The sequence below is a fragment of the Hyperolius riggenbachi genome, chromosome 3 (assembly GCF_040937935.1).
Source record: "Hyperolius riggenbachi isolate aHypRig1 chromosome 3, aHypRig1.pri, whole genome shotgun sequence".
NCBI lineage: Eukaryota > Metazoa > Chordata > Amphibia > Anura > Hyperoliidae > Hyperolius > Hyperolius riggenbachi.
Window position 1 is genome coordinate 233623056 of NC_090648.1, and position 23671 is coordinate 233646726.

At 43.8% G+C, this 23671-nt stretch overlaps 1 protein-coding gene across 4 annotated transcripts in view; it reads left to right on the forward strand.

Moving 5' to 3' along the window:
- NRF1 (nuclear respiratory factor 1) overlaps positions 1–23671 on the forward strand; it is a 101484-nt gene that overhangs the window by 16144 nt on the left and 61669 nt on the right. For all 4 annotated transcript variants that reach the window (XM_068275962.1, XM_068275964.1, XM_068275963.1 and 1 more), the window contains exons 2-3: positions 13202–13442; positions 17924–18038. In XM_068275962.1, the coding sequence (XP_068132063.1) occupies positions 13211–13442; positions 17924–18038 (347 nt within the window). In that variant the 5' untranslated portion in view covers positions 13202–13210. The remainder of the gene's footprint in view (positions 1–13201; positions 13443–17923; positions 18039–23671) is intronic.

Below are 23671 nucleotides of genomic sequence, written 5' to 3' on the forward strand. Positions count from 1 at the left end.
TGCCTGTACAGTGGCTACTTGGATGTAACCTTGGTTTGTGAGTATATATTATACTCGTTTCATTTACCCAATTGTCAATACTTACTACACTATATTGGGCTCTCGGTTCTCTTTTTACATTTTGCATATATAGTTTTGGACATCATTTGTAGGATTATTATTGATATATAAAGCATCAATATATTCCGTGGTGCTGTACAGAGTAAGAAACATACATGGAGTGCATAATGATATAGATAATGGTATACACAAAATATAAGCATTGGCCTATAATACAGGATTGGTAGACCTAGTAAATACAGTGACAAATGTAATATGATGAACAAAATGCCTAGCACATTCCAAGACATACAAGGGTGAGAGAGCCCCGTCCTTGCAAGCTCACAATTTATTGGCTGTCATGAACACTATTACATGTAATATTAACTGCTCCCAGTTCCAGAACGTATTCTACATCCTAATTATTGCTGCTGTAGGTTCTAGGACGTAGAATCTGCGTCCTGCATTAAAAAACCCGCTGCCTGCCTCCGCACGTTCATGTGTGTGATTGTGCACGGGCCCTGTGAATGATTGTTGCTAGCTAATAGCAACAGTCATTCAATAAAGTTAAGGAAAAAAGTTTTAAAAGTTGAAACAAAAAAAATTTAAGTGACATGGTCCCAATAAAATAAGTGTTTAATTTCTAACCCCAACCTACCCGAGGCGACATGTGACATGAGATAAACATGTGTATATACAGTACTTAACATATTAATAACCAGCGTGTTTTACTTGTTTTATTTTGCTGCGTGAAAGTGTTACTTTTTAAGGGTCGAAGGGGCAGCTTTTGTCTTGTCAGTAGCTTGTCTGGAATATAATAAACATCACTGATAAGCAAATTACAGCCATAAGTTTTCCTGGCAGAATAAATTTTTCTACATATTTCTGAGAGCAGAGGGAGAGAGAAAGGGTCAAAATAGTTCATGTATTTTTATTTAGGGACACTTAATAGACTGCAACTGAGCAGAGACAACAAAACATGCAATCTACTTACTAAATGTTTAAATATAAAATAAAATCATTTATTTAAAATCATTTTAAAAGTCATCTTTAGAAGTAGGAGGATAAATATAATTGTTTATTTCATCAGTTTATTTTCACCTCGGGCTCACTTTAAGGTGGACCTGAACTCAGAACTCCTCTCTGCTGTAAAAGATACACAACAGCATAATAACCTTTAAACAAAAAACATTTCTTTGTTAGGGCTCAGACACACTATAAGCGCTTTTCTGAGCGCTTGCATTTCACTTTTATTAAAATCGTGGTTAAAAACCGATGCGATCGCATACATTTTTGTGCGATCGCTGCAATTTATACCGCAATTTTAATGAAAGTGAATGGGATCAATTTGTAAAATGCGCCCAGAAACCGCTAATCAGTTGCAAGCGCTCAGAGAAACGCTTATAGTGTGTCTGAGCCCTTACAGCTGGTACAAATCCTAAAATAAATCTGCACAGTTTCGTTTTCCTGATTCATGGCAGCAGACATATTGTTTTACAGCCGGTACTTTCAAATGGGCTTATCTGCCATAGGTAGTCATGTGACACAGGGGTGAGATCAGATTACAACTTGTGATTAGACACAAATTAAGGGGACATAACACAGGCTAAACTCTTTAAATACATATAGGGTGCATTTCTGTTATGTTTTCCTTGTGTCCTGTGCAAGAGTTCAGGTCCACTTTAACCCAATCTTAACCCCTGCAATACTTATACCTGTTTATAATTTTTTTAATGACCGCCGCCTGTAGTGATCGGATGCGATTACTAGGGCGAAGGTTTTGGGCCACAATGCTCTACAGATGTATCACTCTGCCACTGCCGAGCGATGCATCTGTAGAAGACTATGACCCTCTGTTGCTCTAGCGAACGCTTCCAATCACTACAGACGCACAGGCTGTGGATAGCGGGCCACCAAATGCTCAGCTAGTAATGAAATATGGCATATGGGGTATCGTTCTACCCAGGGCGTGTCATGTGAAAATTAGGAAATGCGAAAAATGAAAAAATTGGCATGTTCTGCATTTACGCCTAATTTCCCCATAAAATGGCTATAAAATAAAATATTACCCAACGAAAGCCTAGATTGTACTGAATATATATATATATATATATATATTTAAGTATTTATATAGCGCCGGCATGTTACGCAGCACTGTACAGAGTATATTGTCTTGTCACTAACTGTCCCTCAGAGGGGCTCACAATCTAGTCCCTACCATAGTCATATGTATGTATCGTGTAGTGCATGTATGGTCTAGGGCCAATTTTTTGTGGGGAAGCCAATTAACTTAGCTGTATGTTTTTGGGATGTGGGAGGAAACCGGAGTGCCCCTAGGAAACCCACGCAAACACGGGGAGAACATACAAACTCCTTGTAGATGTTGACCTGGCTGGGATTCGAACCGGGGACCCAGCGCTTGTTGCAAGGCGAGATCGCTAACCACTATGCCACCGTGCTGCTATGGGGCTCCTAGTTTGGGCAGCCGGTGCTGAGCGCCGTGCACCAAAACCGCCTGCTTTGCCTTCTTCCTTCTCCAATCTTGTTATTAGAAACTATAATCTAAAGCATGCATCAATTGTTACAGGCAGATTCTTTCACTATGATCAGATCATAATGGCTTTTCAACCTGTCAGTACTGAGTATGGATGTTGCCTATAAGGTTTCATACTATAGTAAAGTGGCTGCCACTGACCACCAAAAAGGCATGGATGTTAAGGGGGGCAAGGGGGATTGGAGTGAAAACAGTGACGGAAGGAGGGGCACCAAAACTTTTGGAAATTAGCATTAGCGAGGCAGGGATCATGGTGCCAGGAGGGAGGTCAGTAAAGATGTGTTACCTGACTGAGGGTGGTCTGATAAAGAGGGAGGGGATATCCGAGGTGGAAGAGGGGCATATTTGAGGGATTAGTGGAGATGGTGGCAAAGGGGAGGACATAAGTGGGGGTCGGGGGGGAAGGAATGAGCCTTGGGGAATTACAGTGACCATACATCTGTTGACATCTGGCTACCTATACTGGGGGGTGACAGCTGGCTATATATACTGGAGGTCAACTGGCTACCTATAGTAGGGGGGGTCACTTGGCTACCTATACTGGGGGAACATCTGGCTACCTTTCCGGGGGGGTTGTCTTGCTATCTATTCTGGGGGGACATCTGGCTACTACCTATAGTAGGGGGAGATCCAACTACCTATATTGCAGGGACATCCGGCCCCCTATATTGGAGGGGCATCCTTTCAACAGGGTGGCTGAGGAAAGGGGCCCCAAATGTATTGCTCTGCTTGGGACCCTGTGTGGTCTTAATCCGACTCTGCTCACCTGGGGCTCACTCCAGCCCCCAGAAGTCACCCCAGTCCCTCACCGCAGCTCGCCTGCACAGGAGCGCCGACCCACCGGTGGGTCGCGATCTTTATGGGCGGCCAGCTGGAGAATGGAGGAGGACCGGAACTGCAGCAAGAGACTGAAATGGCTTCCAGGGGCCGGAGGAAGCCCCAGGTGAGTAACAAATAGATAACTGTAGTCACCTTAAAGTGCACGTGCGCATGCACGAGCGGCAGCAGCAGCGGACTTTTTAAAATGTCTGTTGGTCCATTAAAAAGGGACCAACAGGATGTTTTAATACTACTGGCAGTCCAGTAGTGGTTAAAGAAAACCTGAAGCGAAAATAAACTTGTGATATAATAAATTGTATGCGCAGTACAGCCAAGAAACAGAACATTATTAGCAAAGAAAAGAGTCTCATATTGTTTTACAGAACAGGAAGAGTTAAAAACCTCAGTTGTGATCTGTGCAAAAGAGCTTTTCTGAGCTCTTTGACCCACTGGGTCAAATACAGTCCTGTTTTCTGAAGCAGTTAAACAGCAAGTGTGCTTTTAAATCTGCACATGTGACAGAATGATGCAAAATGAATGAAATACATATATATATATATATATATATATATATATATATATATATATATATATATATATTCACTAAGATGGCATAAGTAATCAAAAAGTTACTGCTGTATCAAAACAGCTAAAGTGTCAAAAATGTCGGGAACCTTAAAGGGAACCTGTACTGAGTAAAAATATTTAAAATAAACCCAGGAGGTAACTTCAAATGAACATTACATAGTTACCTTGCCATCAGTTCCTCTCAGAAGCTCACCATTTTCTTATGACAATAATCCCTTCCAGTTCTGACAATATTTTGTCAGATCTGAAATATATCAGTTGCTGTCAGTAAAATATCAGTTGCTGTCCGTTATAGCTGAGAGGAAAACGGATGTACCAGGTAATGTCCATGTTTCCCTATGACTCAAGTGGGCGATGTTACAGTTTAACTGTGTGCTGACCAGAAAGCTGTTATGGGTAATGGCCATTTTCAAAATGGAGGACGGAAAATTCCCTTGATCACAGTTAACAAACAGGACGCAGGAGAGGAGAAAGACACTGAGGAGTAGACTACGTGGAAGGTAAGTATGACTTGTGTATGCTTATTTTGACTTTTAATTTTCAGTACAGGTTTTCTTTAAGGGTTAACCGAACGGAAACTAGTTAATCTACTGAATTTCAGCCTGCGTTGTACCATTTCTGTTATCGGAGTTGTGCTTGAATATTTCACTCCTCATTTAGATACAGACCATTGCTCAATTTAAGTTCAGCTTAAACAATTGAAAAAAAATAGGGATTGGCTTATTTAGATAGGTGCATAAAATGCTGGAACAAAGGTGAAGCAGTTGCTTAGGAGCAACCAATGAAACTTCCTGTGTTAGAATAAAAAAAGTTCAACCTTTGCATCTAATAAGTCATCCTTGTCATGTGTACTAATGTCATTGTGTACTTGCATACACAATGCCTGCAGCATGTAAGATGATGCATGAAATGCTACTGACTCTGATGCAACACTGAGAAGAATCAGGCGTGTATACCAATGAAAGATTTAAAATATTCCCTCTTAAGCAAATGTGATATACACGAACCAAAAAAGTGTTCTCCCCAGACTTTTAGCTGGGTGCTCCACCCGGCTATTTTTGGGGAGCACCCAGCTGTCAGTGACTCTCCTCCTGTGATGTAAGCAGTGTGGCACCAGCCCTGCATTCCCCAGGTTGCGCCCCACCAAGCTACTTCATGCCAAGAACTGAAAAAACAATTCAGAGGAGAGAGAGCACTGCAAGAGGTGAGACTAATCGCCTCTATGCTTACTTGTCTGGGTGTGGGCTCAACAAAAACTAGTTATATATAAAATTCCGGAAGACACAAAAAATGTAAAATGAGCCTCAAGTTGAAAACTCACAGAAACGGAATGCCTTTATTGTATGGGCACTTGGTTAACTTGAATTATCATCAACAGCAAATTAAAAGCAATTAAAAACATACCTTCAGGGAAACCATGAGGTAACCCTCATAAAACTAGTTCATACAGCTATTCATACTGCTGACATACATACCCTGATCTGCTTGTGTGTACACATCTCAATCTCACAGAGAACCAGATCAATGGAGTGCACTTTAAAGATGAACTTCAGCCTAAACAAAAATACTGTCATTAAAAACAAGGAACACCAAGAGCCCCAATAGTGTAATATGTACTGGTAAATGGTTACTAGATAGAGTAAATATTAATACTCACAAACCAGGGTTACCTTTAGGCAACCACTGTAAAAGCAGGTGGGGAGATTTTCCTACCCCACTCAGGAATAAGAAGTCGCTCTCTGTAGATGAGAAAAAGGAGGTTCAACCATCCACCCAGGGTGGACTCCATATTATGCAGGAGAACAGAGGTGCCAAAAGGATAAAAGGAAGCTAAATGAGCTTAAAAAACAAATTCTTGGTAAATAGAGGAGGTAGTGGTGGACTTACCTCCTCCAAGTAGACACACAATCAACAACAACAACAAATAACATTTGTAAAGCGCTTTTCTCCCGTGGGACTCAAAGCGCATAAGCATGGCTCCGACCATCGTGGTACAGAGGAAGAATTTTATAAATCTGGAAATGCCAGGCTAAACAGGTGGCTTTTCAGTCTGGATTTGAATAGCTCCAGGGATGGTGCTGTCTTTACTGGGTGTGGTAGGGAGTTCCAAAGAGTAGGGGCAGCATGACAGAAGGCTCTGTCTCCAGATTTTTTGAGGTGCACTCTGGGAGTGACCAAGTTTATAGAATTTGCTGATCTGAGGTTGTGAGAGGTGTGGTGCAGCTTCAGCAAGTCCTTCATGTATCCAGGGCCCAGATTGTGCAGGGATTTGAATGTCAGCAGTCCAATCTTGAAGAGTATTCTCCATTCTACTGGTAGCCAGTGCAGTGAGCGAAGGATCGGTGTAATGTGACAGTGGCGAGGCTGGTTTGTTAGCAATCTGGCAGCAGCATTCTGCACTCATTGCAGGCGACGCAGGTCCTTTTTGGGGAGGCCAGCATAAAGGGCATTGCAGTAGTCCAGCCGTGATGTGATGAAGGCGTGGACTAGAGTTGGAAGATCCTCTGGGGGAATCAGATGTTTAATCTTTGCAATGTTCTTCAGATGAAAGAAGGAAGATTTAACTACAGATGAAATTTGGTTTCTGAAACTCAATTCCCCATCGATTAGTACGCCAAGGCTGCGCACAAGGTTGGAGCTGTTTATGTCTGAATTCCCAATCCTGATTGGTGTTGCTTTAGGATAGAGCTGTTTTGATGGCGAGCACTGGCTTTGGACAAACAGGACCTCAGTTTTGTCAGCATTCAGTTTCAACCAGTTATCATTCATCCATGCCTGAAGCTCAGCTAAGCAAGAGTTTATTTTTAGGGTATGGTCTGTTCCACCACGTTTGAAGGACAGGTATAGCTGTGTGTCATCGGCGTAGCAGTGGTACGTCAGGCCATGTCGTTGGATAAGTGTACCGAGTGGCAACATGTAGATTGCAAACAGCAGAGGGGATAGGATTGATCCTTGTGGCACTCCGAATTGTAGAGGTGCAGGTTTGGACATTATAGGTCCTAGGGATACTCTGTGTTCTGTCAGTCAGGAATGATCTGAACCACTGGAGGACTGATCCACTGATGCCACAGTACTCCTGCAGTCTGTTAAGCAGGATTTCATGGTCAACTGTATCAAAAGCCGCTGAGAGATCCAACAGGATTAGGATGGAGCATTCCCCTCTGTCCCTTGCCATGAGCAGATCGTTGCAGACTTGGATGAGGGCTGTTTCACAGCTGTGGTGTTTCTTAAAGCCAGATTGTAGAGGGTCCAGGATGTTGTTTACTGACAGCCTGGTTTCAAGTTGCAGAAAGACAGCCTTTTCAATAACTTTACCTAAGAAGGGAAGGTTGGAGACAGGTCTGTAGCTGCTCATAGCATCTGGATGCATGGAAGGTTTTTTAAGAAGGGGCTTGATGATTCCTTCTTTTAGAGAGGTAGGAAACCTCCCTGCTTGCAGAGAGCAATTTACTATTTTGTGAAGTGCTGGACCAAGCAGGTCAGGGCATTTCAGCATATGTTTAGTTGGTCCAGGATCCAGGTCGCAGGTTGTCTGGCGGAGACGACAGAGGATGTCTGAGATCTCTTCCTCACTAATACTTTTGAAGTCACTCCAGGGTGTTAGGTTGTTTTTGCAGCTATTTCCATTAGTTGCATGAGTCTTGGGTGCTGTGGACTGAATGAGAGACCGAATAGAAGATACTTTGTCAGCAAAGTAGCAAGCAAATTTCTCACATAGCTCCTTTGAGGGAGTTATAGTGGGTTTTAGACAGGATGGATTACATAGTCTATCAACTGTGCGGAATAGTTGGGCTGGTCTGTTGGTAAGTATTGACTGTAGTAAACACAGTCAATACTTACTTAATCCTGTGTCTCCCACTGGAGCAAAGGGCCTCAACAAATGTGTGCCACCGGTTTCTGTCCTGGGCGATTTTTTTCTATCTCAGTCCATGTTGCCCCTGCCTTCTTTATTTCTTCCTCTACACTTCTTCTCCAGGTTATCTTTGGTCTTCCTCTTTTTCTGCTGCCTTGAGGGTTCAATTTTAAGGCTTCTTTCTCAATTGACTTGGCCTTGCGAAGAGTATGGCCAATCCATCTCCACTTTCTGCGTTTGATCTGCACGTCCACTTGTTGTTCTTGGGTTCTTTCCCACAACTCTTTATTTGAAATTACATTTGGCCAGCAGATATTTAGTATTCTTCGAAGGCAGCGGTTTATAAAGGTTTGGAGGCTTTTTGTTATCTCTGCTGTCACCTTCCATGTCTCACATCCATACAGGAGGACTGTCTTCACATTACTTTGGAATATTCTCAGTTTGGTTTTCGTGGAAATATCATGGGATCTCCAAATTTGGTACAGTTGTACGACAAACACAGTCAATAAACTCCAAAAATTAGCAACGCGTTTCGCAGGTTTGATCCTGCTTCATCAGGCAGTAACAACGGAGCAATAGCATATGTGGTCAGTAGAAGAGCCAGGCGTTCATTACATTAAAACCAAACAACAATTATAAGCTATTAATCTCCTTACGATCCCCTCCAAGCCACTTTACCCCAAAGAGCACTAATACCCAAGGATCTTTTCAAATGCCTCATTGCTGCTGGATATAACTGATTCTACTCCAACTCTTCTTCCCATTCATTTCCACATTCCCCACTCATCCACATTCCCCACTTGCATCCCCTTCCATCCTCCTTCATCTCATGCATACCCCTTCCAAAGGGCTGTATATACTTAATAATATTATCTATATAAGTCTTTGGCCTGGATTTTTTGTTAATTAGTCTTCCTCTATCTATATTCCTAGAAACAATATACGGTAAACTGCAGGCTCATGCCCAGAAATTGTGCTCAGATGTGCTATTCTCTCACAGTTCTGGCACTGGTGCACTATGATGAATGCATAAAGCCTAATGTTAACAACTCACTGTACCTAGATTTAAGTGTGAAGTGTGAACACAGAGCTGCTTCTCATGGCTGCTGTAATGCAACCATTTAAATGTTGAAATGCTTTAAAGAGAATCTGTATTGTTAAAATCGCACAAAAGTAAACATACCAGTGCGTTAGGGGACATCTCCTATTACCCTCTGTCACAATTTCGCCGCTCCTCGCTGCATTAAAAGTGGTTAAAAACAGTTTTAAAAAGTTTGTTTATAAACAAACAAAATGGCCACCAAAACAGGAAGTAGGTTGATGTATAGTATGTCCACACATAGAAAATACATCCATACACAAGCAGGCTGTATACACCCTTCCTTTTGACTCTCAAGAGATCATTTGTGTGTTTCTTTCCCCCTGTTCTCATGCACTGAAGTTTCAGGCTGCTCTTTTCTTCCTGCAAACAGCTTTGCCCTTGTCTGTAATTCTTCAGTATGTGAAAGCCCAGCCAGCTCAGAGGACGATTTATCCAGCTTGTAAAAGATAAGAGAGAAGAGAGAAGCTGCTCTAATCTAAATAATACACAGGCAGTGTGCAGAGAGGGGCCTGAAAGGGGGAGTTCATAGCAGAACCACAACACTGAAGAACTTGGCAGCCTTCCAGACACAGGCTGACAAGGGAAAGATACATTGATTTATTACAGAGACAGTGATAGTATAAAGTGCTGCAGTAAGCCAGAACACATTAGAATAGCTTTTGGAACTTGTAGGATGATAAAAAACAGGATGCAATTTTTGTTACGGAGTCTCTTTAAAGGGAACCTGAACTGAACGGGGGGTAAAGAGTTTCACTTACCTGGGGCGATTACCAGCCCCCTGCAACAGTCCTGTGCCCTCGGAGCCGCTCTGGAATCCTCCGGTCCCCCGCTGTCACTTAGTTTCGTTTTTGACGACTCACCAGTCGGCCGGCCGCCATGCGTATTATTGGGACGCATCCCCTACTGCAATTAGCGATGTTGCGGACCGCAACGCGTACAAGATACGTGTTGCCGCCTTTCTACGTGTGCGGAATGCGGCAACGCGTATTTTTGTATGCGTTGCGGGCCGCAACAGCGCTAATTGCAGTAGGGAATGCGTCTAATAATACGCATGGCGGCCGGCCGACTGGTGAGTCGTCAAAAACGAATCTAAGTGACATTGGGGGACCGGAGGATTCCAGAGCGGCTCCGAGGGCACAGGATTACTGCAGGGGGCAGGTAATAGCCCCAGGTAAGTGAAACTCTTTACCCCCCGTTCAGTTAAGGTTCCCTTTAAAGGATACATGAGGCAGCTAAAAAAAATGATTGACTCACCTGTGGCCTCTTCAAGCCCCTCATAGTCTCTTGTGCAGTCGGCCATTAGTCAGCTGTTCACTCAATAATGAATCATGACCCAGCCTGGTTGGCTTCTTCTGTGCATATGCCGCTTGCAGTCCTGTTACCGGGTGCGTTCTGTGCAGGCACAGTGCCCGGCCGAATCGTGGACCATTACGGAGCGAACAGCTGACTACTGAACAGCTGCGCAAAGGGACTCAAACTACGAGGGGCTGGAAGAAGCCCCTGGCAGTCAATTTTTTAAGCTGCCTTATGTATCCTTTAAGACTGAATCAGAGGCATAATATCTTCTCGCTTACATATCCATAAAATGTTTTTTTTTTTTTATTAATTTGGCCCATTTCACATTGGCACAAAAAGTGGCCCCTTTAGCTCCGGAGGTGAACAAATCCTATGTTAATCAAAAGGATCTGTACTAATTGCTCCATTTTTAACATCCATTCAGCATGTTCCCCCAAATAAACCGCAAGTTTCGGGAGGCTGCGATAATTGTTGAGCAACAGACAGGTTGCATTGACCCCGCGCTGATGGAACAAATAAAGAGGTCATTTTTAGGAGTATGAGCATAAATACAATTGTTTATCTTATCAGTATGTTTTCACCTCTGTTTCACTTTAAAATCACAGTCCACATCTAAACATGTTAACTACTTAATCTACAAAATAATTATTCTGTAGCTGTTAATTTGGCTTCCTGTTGTCACAGATGTTATTGGAAAGCCAGCATTCTAACATCACTAATTTTTTTTTCTTAACATAGTGTTATAAAATCACAGCAGGAAGTGTGATCAGTCATTCATGTGAATTGAAAGTCATTGATTGTGAAATGGATGGTTCTTTTTTTTTTTTTTTTTTTTTTTTTTTTTTTAGCTATCCCATGGTTTTGTGCTATTTTAACATCTACAAACTATATTGAATGTTCTGTTGCCTCTGCTCAGTGCCGGCTTAAGGTTCGGAATGCAAGCGCACGTGATCTCACACCATCTGCGTTGTGCTGCTGATCCCCTTCATAAGGCCTCATTCACATTAGGCTACGCAGATGGCAGTCAGTTCGGAACGCAAGCACATGCGATTGCACGCCATCTGCTTTGCTGAGCTGGTCTTTTTCATTACAGTGAATGCGATCAGTGATGCGCTTTGCCGAAAAATGCGTTCAGCAGTGCGATAGCACCAGGGCTGTGGAGTCACCCGCCTCCTGACTTAGACTCCTCAGTTTATGAAACGTCCAACTTCAGGTACCCAAAATTGCTCCGGCTTTTCAACTCCCAACTCCGACTCCACAGCCCTTGATAGCACATGGCACTGCTGTGCAGCGCGCATAGACTGAACGCCAGAATTGCTGTCTGCACTTCTGATCTTGCTGATCGCACACCATACGCGCTGTCAAAATGCGCAAGGCAGTGCATATATATGAAGGAGGCCTAATAAGTGTCCCAGAGTTAAGGTGCGTACACACGCACTACCACCGGCAACGCTGGGTCCGCCGGACCCTCCTGCTGGGCGGACGTTCAGCCGACAGTAGCACGTGTGTACACGCTGTCTGCGGACTGATAAGGCTGAGCGGATTGTTCAGAAACAGCCTTATCAGTCCGCCAACAACACGTACACACGTGCTACTGTCGGCTGAACGTCCGCCCAGCGGGAGGGTCCGTCGTTGCCGGCGGTAGTGCGTGTGTATGCACCTTTAGAAAAGGGTCAGTAGTTCATGTATTTTATCTCCCTCTGCTCTCAGAAGTTGTATTCTCCCTGGAAAACTTTATGGTTGTAATTTGCTCATCAGTGATGTTTACTATATTGCCACAAGGTCCTGACAAGACAAAAACTTTCATTTCCATTCTAATTCTGGAAACAAAATACAACAAGTAAAACGGCCTGGTTATTAATGTTTTACATACATACACATACACATTTATCTCCATGTCACATGTCGCCTAGGGTACACTTTAAGATTTGACAGATGTTTAGCTTAATCTGTGTTTAGCCAGAGATGACCTCTAAATTGTTATGCAAAAAAGAAAATCAGATTCCACTTATAACACTAGCACATTTTGATAGTAAAATAAGGAATGGGGGGGGGGGGGGGTTGCGCATCCCTAAAAACATGCTGCAATTGACTGGTTAATCGCTCAGGCATGCACCACCTCTATTAGGCTGAAATTTTGAAAGTTACATTTTGATAGTAGATGGAATAATTTGCTGCTCTGTATTTAAATAAATCCTAATTGGTAGCATCTTGTATATTGTTACTTCTTTATGGGCATAATGTAGGTTCCAGTAGACTAGCTATACAGAAAGTAGGTGAAATCAACTATAACATCCAATCAGATTCCAGATGACACTGGCCTCAATTCACGGAGCATTATCAAACGTTTATCAAACACTTTATCAAACGTTTGATAATTTACCTCATGGCTAAAATCTCATCTTATATTCGCTAAGGTCTTATATATTTATCGAATGTTTTACCGATAAAACATTCAACAAATATATAACACCTTAGGCCCCGTTTACATCACAAACGCGGATGGCCATGCATGTGGAACGCAACGCGTACGAACGCACGCCATCCGCGTTTGTGTGCTTTGCGTGGCTGATCCCATCACTGAAAAGTGAATGGGACAGCCACGCGTTTTTACAAAAAATGCGTGCAGCATGCGTTCCCGGACCGCACAGGTCCGGAACGCATGCAGTGTGAACATCAGACATTGCACTCTATGCAATGTCTGATGTGCGTGTCGGCCACCTGCACGCGCTTCCAAAACGCGGCTGGAAACGCGTGCAGTGTGAACGGGCCTTAGTGAGATTTTACCCATGAGGTAAATTATCAAACGTTTGATAAAGTGTTTGATAAACGTTTGATAATGCTCCATGAATTGAGGCCACTGGAAGGGGAAAGCTTGCAAATAAGTTCTTGACTTACTGGTAATTGTGTTTTGTGTTTTTAATTGTAATACCTTGTGCTTTGTTCACAGTTGGCAATCATGGAGGATCATACTGTTACGCAGACAGATAGCCTGACCACCATTGAAGCGCATACAGTCGCTCACACTGTACAGCAGGTCCAGCAAGTCCATGTTGCCACATACACAGAGCACAGTATGCTAAGTGCTGATGAAGATTCCCCATCATCTCCAGAAGACACATCTTATGATGACTCGGACATCCTCAACTCCACTGCAACTGATGAGATAACTGCCCATCTAGCAGCTGCTGGTAGGGTGGTTTTGCTCAGTAATACATTTTATATTTAGTCATTGTTATATTGTACTGTTATTTTAAAAATAACCTATAGCCAGTGATATTACCATCAGGAGTTTTTTTTAACTTATTCTTAAATATTTTATAGAGATTTTTTTTATAAAGTCTGTCCACACAAAGTTATTGGAAAGTGGTTAACCAATCTCTAAAGCTGGCCACTAACGGTACAATCTTTTTCATCCAATCTTACAATTTCTATGTAATAGAAGATAACTTCCAAAATTATCCATTCAATCTATTCACTCAGTTTACCCTTATACTACATAGATTTGGTAAAATTGGATGAAAAAGATTGTATCGTTAGTGGCCACCTTAAGGATGTGATGGTGATGTAACATCTTCAAATAGATTCTTTGAAGGGAGTGTTTTTGTTTGTTTGTTTGTTTTTTTGTATAGAATAAAGAAAATACAAAATTCTCTGAGGAGATGGACTAGTCCAAAACCTAAACAAACCATTGTAGATCTCTCCCTTTGTTAAATATAACTACAATAGGGGCCAAACAGGAGAACTCCCACTCCTATTCATAAAAGAGTAGCAATAAAATAAAGAAAATCCTGTGCTCTACTTTCAATATTTAATCATAACATTTTCCATACAAGAGTTATAGTCATCAAACCAACATGGGAATCAGACAAATCACCAGACACTCCTGCCAAAAGAACATAAATCTCCCCTTAGATAGAGGCATTCCGGAACTTACTCCATACGCTGCCAGACCCAGCTGTCTGCATGTATCGTTGGCCGGGTCTAGCAGTGTATTGAGTTACTTCCAGAACACCTTTGGACTGGAGTATCTAGTCCCCCGCTGTCCTCCTCAACATTGTCAAGGTGGAACTTGCTGGAGGGGTCTTTGATGTTGAAGGTAGCATGAATAAACCACTGCTCATTGTAGCAGAGCCCTGAGGATTTTTTTATTTTTTTTGCCTTGGACTGATTGTTCTTAAAGTTTTTTTCCTAAACAATTTTTTTTTTACTGTGCACTAAAGGCATTGGGAAGTTGCCTTTGCCAAAGCCAGCAGAAGACATCTGTCTAATGAGATCTCGGGCTATATGTGAAAGGAGTGAAAAATGAGATTTACGTTCTTTTGGCAGGAGTATCTTGCAGCTATTTGTCTGCTTCCTATGTTGGTTTGATGACTATATATCTTCTATGGAGACATTTTATGATTAAATATTGAAAGTAAGCACAGGGGTTTTTCTTTATTTTACCCCCAAACCTGTTAGGTCTGTCAGACTTCTACTACTTGCTGTAAGCGACAGGAACATAGGAGAAAAGTAATTTATAGCTAATTTTACTGTAGGAGAAATGTACATCTCCTATGTATGTTTACACATGTATTTTAAGTTTTACATTTTCTGCAGGTTTGTTCTGGGCAAAAAGGTGATTACAGATTCTCAGATAATTTGTTGTGAGACCATTTCAGAAACAAGTCAGCTAGAACAGTGTTTGTCAGCATTCTAATAGGAAGAACCTAGGGTATGTGTACCATGAGTTGAGAATCTAGACCTAGAGATAAAGGTCACGATGACGTTTTTTGAATTAGTATGTCACAGCTGAGTAGATGATAAACCAAACACTTAAACTGAAGTTTTACGTGCAGGTAGATTGTGGCCTTTGAACAGAATGAAGTCGAAATAAGATGAAAAATTGGTTGCACTACTGACCAGGTGTGTGTTGGTTTATTTATTAGCGACCAACCAGCTGAACAATCAAAGGACACTGCTTCATCGGATTGCAATCATCAAGAAATTGCCTGAAATTGTTCAAAAGTTGAATCTTTAGTAATTTGGTTGTAAATAAAATCCCTTTTTTTCCAAGCAAACACATTTTTGGTTTTAGAAGATTACCGATAACAGGCCTAAGGGATTGCATTAGTATACAGTTTAGTATATTTGACCCCTATAGGCCTCGATTCATAAACAGCAGTGCGATAACAAAAATCTTGTCGGGAAAATACCGCACTCGGTATTTTCCCGGTCTGTGTGCTAATTCATAAACATTTCCCCAGCTGCCCTTGGAGGTCGGTAAATTACCGCAGCCCATTGAGTGGTAGAGTAGAGCAGTGTCCCGATTCCCTCTTTGCCCTGCAGAAATGAATCACACAGACGGCTCTCTCTGGCTCTCCCACTGATGACTCAGACAGATGAGTCACACAGTCTTTCCCTGCCTGCTGAAATGATTCACACAGACGTCTCTCCGGCTCTCTCCACAGATGAATCAAACAGACTTTCGGATCTCTGCACTTTGCATTAATCAGAGCTGTCAGAGGTGTTGGTAACCTGTTAAGACCTCACCAGAGGTGTCGGTAACTACCGCCAGGCTTACCGCATGTTGCAGGCTTTATGAATTGACATTTGCTGACAATTTACTGACATGTGTTGTCGGTAACTGCAACCAAGTCGGTAATTTAGCTCCCTCGTCGGTAATGTCAGCTTTTCATGCGATAACAGCCTTTATGAATTGACATTTTGCTAAGTGGTCGGTAAAGTCTGCTGTTTTCAGCATTACCGCATGAGGTAATGCTTTATGAATCGAGGCCATAGTGGATAAACTCAAAAAGACAAGCCAGGTAGCTTAATTCTGAGTTGATTTTGCTACACAAATTACAGATCTGTATTAATGTATGCTGTGATAATATTTATTAACGTTCTCCAGTGAAATGCCTTAAAGGAGTTCTTTCGCGAAAAAAGTAGGCAGTTAATAAATGTGACAGATGACAGGTTTTGGGCCAGTCCATCTTTTTATAGGGGATTCTCAGGGCTTACTTTGTTTTCAACAGCATTTCCTGAACAACAGTTGCAAAATCTAACTGACATAATAGTGTGCAAGTGATTAGGGAGGCCGGCTGGTATCTTGCTATTTTGGCAGTTAAACTGTTGTTCAGGAAATGCTGTTGAAAACAAAGAAAGCCCTGAGAATCCCCCTTAAAAAGATGGACTGGCCCAAAACCTGCCATCTGTCACATTTTTTAACTGCCTACTTTTTTCGCGAAAGAACCCTTTTAAGTTATGACATGCGTTTTAAGAATGTAATGGTACTTCTGTTTCATTCTCATTAAATGTTGGCATTCATTCTTGATCAGCCATTTCCTTCAAAATGAATGTCTATAAATGTCCTATTTGTGCACTTTTAGTGCACCATCTATTTTGGCAAAATGCAAGCACATTTGTTCCCTTTAGCCCATGGCATGCAGTAGTAAAGCTAGAGCGTTTCAGCGAGTAGCACAATCTTTGCCAGCAGAGGGAGCAGTTATGACACAAATGTTTTGCTCTAAGCTGATCTCTGGTAGAATAAGTTATTAAGTTTTGTCTATTGCAAAACTCCTTTTACAAGCAGCTCTTCTTAAACTCTGTACTGTTTTTTAAAAGACTGTGTTTGCATTAGCATTATAGGAAAGATCCAATGACCTCAGCAAAGCATTGTGATATATCAGGGGTAAGGAACCTATGGCTCGGGAGCCAGATGTGGCTCTTTTAATGGCTACATCTGGCTCACATACAAATCAGTAGGGATTGATTCACCAAGCTACACTGCTCAAGCAGAGCAGCTTTGTGTGGCAGCGGAAATCCAATGGCACGCTGCTGCACTACTAACTTACTCGCGCTACCCCAAAAGGAATGGCTGCTCCAATTGCCCCACTCTGGACCCTGTCTGGTCCATTGACTTTGTAGGACGAGATCCCTGCACTTTGGCTCAATAGGCTGCCTGTCATGTGACAGGCAGCCTACTGGGCCAATCAGAGTGGGGAGGGGGGGAATCTCGTCCTATGAAAGTCAACCCACAAGTCAACTAGCTAATTGTACAAGCTGTTAGTCTGTATTTCTCCTGTCTGGCTCTCGGGGAAATTGCTGATATCCAAGAGAAGCTGAAGACGTGTCTGCTGGCACTTCTGCTGCCTGGCAGATCAACTGTATACACATCACCATGGCAACAGGGTTGTGAGCCCTACTGTCCCAGTTTGAAACATATTGTATGGCTCTCACGGAACTACATTGTAAAATATGTGGAGTTTATGGCTCTCTTAGACAAAAAGGTTCATGACCCTGGTGATGTATAAACTGTTGATGTGTAGTGATACTGAGCCTCGTAAATGCATCCAGTCTGCATATTGCTCACAATGGGCTATAATCCCTCCCCCCCCCCCCCCCCCCAAAAAAAGCATCTATGTTATCTCATACTTTTTTATGGTTCTTATATTCATAATATGTATATATTTGACTAGACATGATCCGTGGAATGCTTGTACAGTAATACTGGCTTGTTTGCAGGTATAATGCAGATTGTAGCTTGTAATTGGCCCAATTAAAATTGACAGAAAGTGTATTTGAATGGGCCAGTACTATGTCGTAGTTATTAGCATCTCATTGACCATCTCCATATTCCCCCCACCCCCTTTTTTCTAGTAGCTATGTAGTAACTTTTCTGTATGTGTAGGCCCTGTGGGAATGGCTGCTGCAGCTGCTGTGGCTACAGGAAGGAAACGCAAGAGGCCTCACATATTTGAGTCTAACCCATCGATACGCAAAAGACAGCAAACAAGACTGCTTCGGTGAGTGCTTCTCTGAAGGTTTAAAGAACAATCACAACAATGAAGATTACATGGCTGAAAATGTCTTCTCTTCATAGGGTTAAATTACAAAATCATATGTGTGCCTTTTTAGACCTCAAAAGTGGAAAATGTATGATTAGACCATGCGTGACAAACTCAATCATGTAAGGGGCCAAAATCTGAAACCCGATCCTATTTCCGGCCATGTTGTTTATTAAAATGTAATGGGGTCTCCGTGGGGCACCATAAAAACCGTCAGCTGCGATACTTGAAAGTGGCCCCTGCACTGGTGCGCTTCTATGAATTGGGAAGGAAGTGTGCTGTCATCTGCAGTAAGGGCTCGTTTCCACTGTTGCGGTGCGGAATCGCCTGGATTCCACCGCGGACGAAATTGCATGCGGTTTTCCCCGCGATTTCGCATGGCTATGAAGCAGGCGAATTTAACCATGTCACTGCCTGTGTAAATGTCCATAACATTACATGCGAAATCGCACGCGAAATCGTAGGGAAAACCGCATGACAAAGCCGCATGTGATTTCCCTATTAAAAGCATTCAGCTGCACGCGGAATCGGACGGCTCTGCCGTGCAGATTTTCCCCGCACGCCAAAACGCACGACACACACGTGGAAACAATCCCATCCACTTGTATTGCCTATGCGAATCTGCATGAGGTGCCCGCATGCAGATTCGCTATAGTGGAACGAGCCCTAAAGGAAAGGTGGCAATGGAGAACAGCCCCTGTACTGTATACAGCAAAGTCCCATTATCCGGAATTCAGGCAAGCAGAAGTCTCACCTAACCGGCATGCCTGAAGGATTACGGGGACCTCTTTTGGGGGGCTCTCTGTGGGTGCTGGCAGGCTTAGAAATACTTGCTGAGCCTCCAGCAATGGCTTGTAGTCTCTATCTCCCAGCCGGCTCTCAGCAGCTTCCGGCATCTGTGTACAGAAGCCGGATTGTCACATGATGCGGGTCAGCTGACACTCCGGCTTCCATGCACTGGGGAAGCCGGAAAGCCGCTCCGAGCCCGCAGGGAGATAGAGGGAGACAGCCAGACATTGCTGGAGCCTCGGTAAGTATTTCAAGTGGGAGCACATGTATCCGGCATCAGGCGATCCCCGCCGGTGCCGGATACTGGGGACTTTGCTGTACTGTTCCACAAATCTGCTCACAGCTAACTGAACTGTACATGTGTATTGTGGGATACCCAGGCCAGTGGGTGGGGTTGGAGTGAAAAGTGTGGCAGCCCCAAACCACTAACAGCTTTTGGCAGTATGGGTAGTAAGGGCCATGCTTTTAAATGCGTATTGCAACAACAGGAGATGAGAAGGGTGCATGTCTCTAGAGAAAAAAATAAGGCTGGGCACTGTCACTTATATTGTCACTCTACCAGAAAATGAAAAAAGATAAAATGGTACACATGCCCACAAGTCAAAAAACTACATTCATGTAAATACATCGGCAAACTAGACAATATAGGAGGTGCAAAAGGCAGGTCGTATACTCCAAGCAAAAAAACAGCATATTCTTAGAAAAAATATAAAAAAAACTTTTATTAATTATTAAACATCCAAATAGAGTACACACATTAAAAAAGGAAAAATACCATTAAAAAGAAAGAGGCAGCCCAGTGGCCGCCACAACACCATCACCCATACCACACCACACAACCACTTCACATACACACCTGGCCACCTGGCTTAGATAAAAGCACTTGCTCAATCGAATTTTTGTGCAAAAAAGATTTTTTTGTATAATTTTAAGTCAGGTATCCCAAAATAGGGCTTCCAATATCGTAAAGGGTTAAAGACTGTAGATCAAAGTCCAGCCAAGCACATTAGCCACATAGGCAAAAGAGAGACACAAAGAACAAAGGCGTCCCCTTGTCCTTGCAGTCCACAGTTCAAGAAAGCATCAGCGGATGTTAATGTACAGTTGCGGACAGAGCAAGAGCACAGCAGAGTCTATATGGACATATGCAAAAGCAGCAGACAAAGCCAGCCCATAAGGAAAATGTAATTGGACATGGATATTTTGTCCGATTGACCATGAGCAGTTCATACGATACCCAGTGGTAGATGTCCTCTCGGCTTAGCTCAGATCCATATTGCAGCGAGCAACTCCAATATCAGATGCAGCTTGGAGCAAGAACAGTGAGCAGAGACAGGCTCCCTTTGTCCAGTCAAGATTGCCGTGCGATTTGCATGGGTGAAGCCACGTTGGGGACTAGATAAGCATAATGCAACATGCGACCAGCCAAGAGGTGTCCAGCCAGGAGAGGTTCAGTCGGGTATGTGGATCGGCATGAGCCGGCAGGTGCGAGCGGCCTCAGGACGCCAGGCCACGCGTTCCTGACATGTTTCGCCGGACTTCCGGCTTTCTCAAAGGGGGCGTGGCACAGTCGTCTCACTCATCCCCAAACAGCTCAGAAATACTCCAGCCCGCCAATCGCAGCGCAAAGCGCCCGCCCCGCACGGCCCAATCCCCCATCAGGAGGAGGGAGGGAGGCAGAAGCCCACATCCACTTAGAAGGCAAAGGGGGGCGGGCGCATCACCCAACGACAGGCGCGGCCAAACAAACCAAGCAAGATGGAGCGCACAGACGCACAACACACACCCACCACTCCACCCACACAAAGGAGGGGGCAAGATGTCAGTGAGGAGGATGTAGGACTAACAAGCCCAGCCATCCTCGTGGAGGGAGTGCAGCGGCCATACTGCCGCCCATAAAAGCGAGGTAAGCGCCCACTCAACGATTCAAAAAGTATATATAAATCAAAAATCTAAAGAAATACATGTATATCTGTACATCAATGGTGAATTCAAAAACCCCAATAAAGAGTCAATGGAGAACTGCGTTTATGCAGTCCCCATCTAGATAAAGTGAGAAATCAATATTTCTTTAATTTAGAGAAAAATCCTCAATACACTGGGGTAGATTGTATGGGGGAACGCCACGCCGGCACGCACCAGCATGCCGCAAGGCGGAGAGGAGAGGCACAGAAAATCAAATGGGGTAAGACAGTACTGCTCAAACTCTATACAGGTAAAAAGGAGGAGTAACTATTGTTTTCATTTAGTCCAGGTGGATCCGTGGCCCGTAGGTCAAAGATCCACCTGGACTCTCTCTGGAGCAGCAGGCGATCACTGTTACCCCCCGGATCGTCCGATGAATGCGATCCAAACCGATAAAACGTATCCCCGACGGATTAGCACCATGCGCCGATCTAAAATGCCGAGCCACTGGTGTAGGGATAGTGGAAGGATTTTTTTGTGGTGATGCTGGTGATGTGTTCCGACATGCGAGATCTTAAATCGCGTTTCGTCTTCCCGACATAAAACGCCCCACAGGGACATGTCAGAAGATACACCACCAGCATCGTACCACAGTTAACAAAATGTGATAAGTTCCAACGCCTCCCATTGGGAAGCATCACTGTTTTTCCAACCTGAATATATCGGCACATAGTGCAACCCCCGCAAGTATACGTCCCTAAGGCTTTGCAGTGTTGGTGTATACTGTTGGTGCCGCGAAAGTGACTCCCAACTAGTTTATCCCGTAGCGACGGTGCCAGGCGAAAAACGATTTGAGGTTTGTCGGGAACAATCCTTGCAAGTTTCGGATCATTAACCAAAATGTGCCAATGACGATTAATTATATGTTGAATTGATGTATGTTGGGCACAAAATTGGGTACAGAATCTGAGGACTTCCGATCCCTGTTTCGCATTCCCAGACGATCCGAGTAAAGTATCCCTGCTGCTCATATGGGCTCGCTGATATGCCCTTTTAAGATGTTTATCTCGATACCCCCGTGCATGAAAGCGTGCCCGGAGGTCGTCTGCCTCTCTCTTAAAGTCTGTAATCTGTGAGCAATTACGCCGTAAGCGAAGGTATTGGCCCATAGGTATCCCCCTGATCGTGTGATCAGGGTGGAAGCTATCGGCCCGTAGTAATGAATTTGTAGAGGTATCCTTCCGATAGAGTTGGGTAAAGAGGTACCCCCGTTCATCAATGCCCACCCTTATATCCAAAAATGGTATACTCAATGCATCCCATTGCACTGTGAATCTTAAATTGCGATCATTCGCGTTCAGACGAACCACGAATTCCTGCAATAGATTCACACCCCCTGTCCAGAGAACGAAGATGTCGTCAATGTATCTGTGCCACGTTAATACGTGGCCGAGATACAACGAGAGCCCATCATCCGAAAACAAGACACGTTCCCACGCCCCCAGGTACAGGTTTGCGTATGACGGAGCACAAGTGGTGCCCATCGCCGCGCCCTGCACCTGTAGGTAGTGGGACTCTTCAAAAACAAAAATGTTGTTATGTAACAGGAATCGTAGGAGGGACGAGAGGAGGAGATTGTGAGGTACATGTTGTATCCCAAGTTCACTCAAAAACAGGTCAACCGCGTCAATCCCCAGGTTGTGCGGGATGCTTGAATAGAGGGCCTCCACATCGAGGGCCACAAGCAACGTCCCCACGGGCACCTGCATCCCATCCAGAATCTGGAGGAGGTGCAAGGTGTCCCGCGTGTACGAGGGGAGGGACTTAACGCGAGGCTGCAGATGTCGATCAATATACACACTCACTTTTTCCGTTAAAGAGCCACGCCCGGAGACGATAGGTCGCCCCGGTGGTTTAATAAGATTCTTATGCACTTTAGGAAGTGCATAGAATGTGGGAGTGATCGGATCTGCAACCTTCAGAAACGTCCCCACATCGTCATCAATGACATCACGCATCACAGCATCGTTAATGATAGAAAAATGTTCCCTCTGACAACGTGCAACCATCGACGGGGGGACCCCCACATAGCACTCCCGCACCCTGAGGATATCTAGACACATCTCTCTGTATGCCAAGGTGGTCATGACCACCACATTACCGCCTTTGTCGGCGGGTTTGATAGTCCACTGATTCTGTACTGACAATTCAGTAAGCACAGATGCTTCTTCGTCATTTAAATTGCTGTGCCTCACAACCCCCCCATCCACATCCCTCAACTCCTTCTCAACAACAGATATAAATGTCTTAAGGTTCGGGCAAAGGGTGAACGGAGGGAACCTTCTTGATCTGTTAAACAGACCAAAGTCTTGTAGTTGGGGATGATAACCATCAGGTAGAGGAGGACATGACCATGTCTCCTCATCTCCAGTGTTCCCCTCATCCTGTAAATCAAAAAGATTACGTAGTGCCACAAGGTCATTATCCGACCATTCACGAGCGGCTGGTTTGGGGGTGACCCTCCTCCCAGAATCTTGTCTCAAAAATTGCATGAGAATACGTCTCCCAAACATATGCAAATCGACAATTGTTTTAAATACATCGATATTGTTGGTGGGGCAAAATCCCAAACCTCTCTCTAAAATCTGTATTACAGTATCGGATAGAGTTTCACCAGTAAGATTAATTATTTGTGGGGCCCTCGAGGCATCATCAGAATTCGCCATTTCTACCTTCTCTGGAATATATTGCTGATCCCCACCATAGGTGGGGTCTACAAGTTTAAAGAGGAGGACGAGGACGCAGAGGATAGCGTCTCGAGGCCACCTGTAGTCCCGGGCGGTACCTGAGGTTCTACCTCCCCCCTCCCTCTTCCGCCACCACATCCTTGGCCCTTT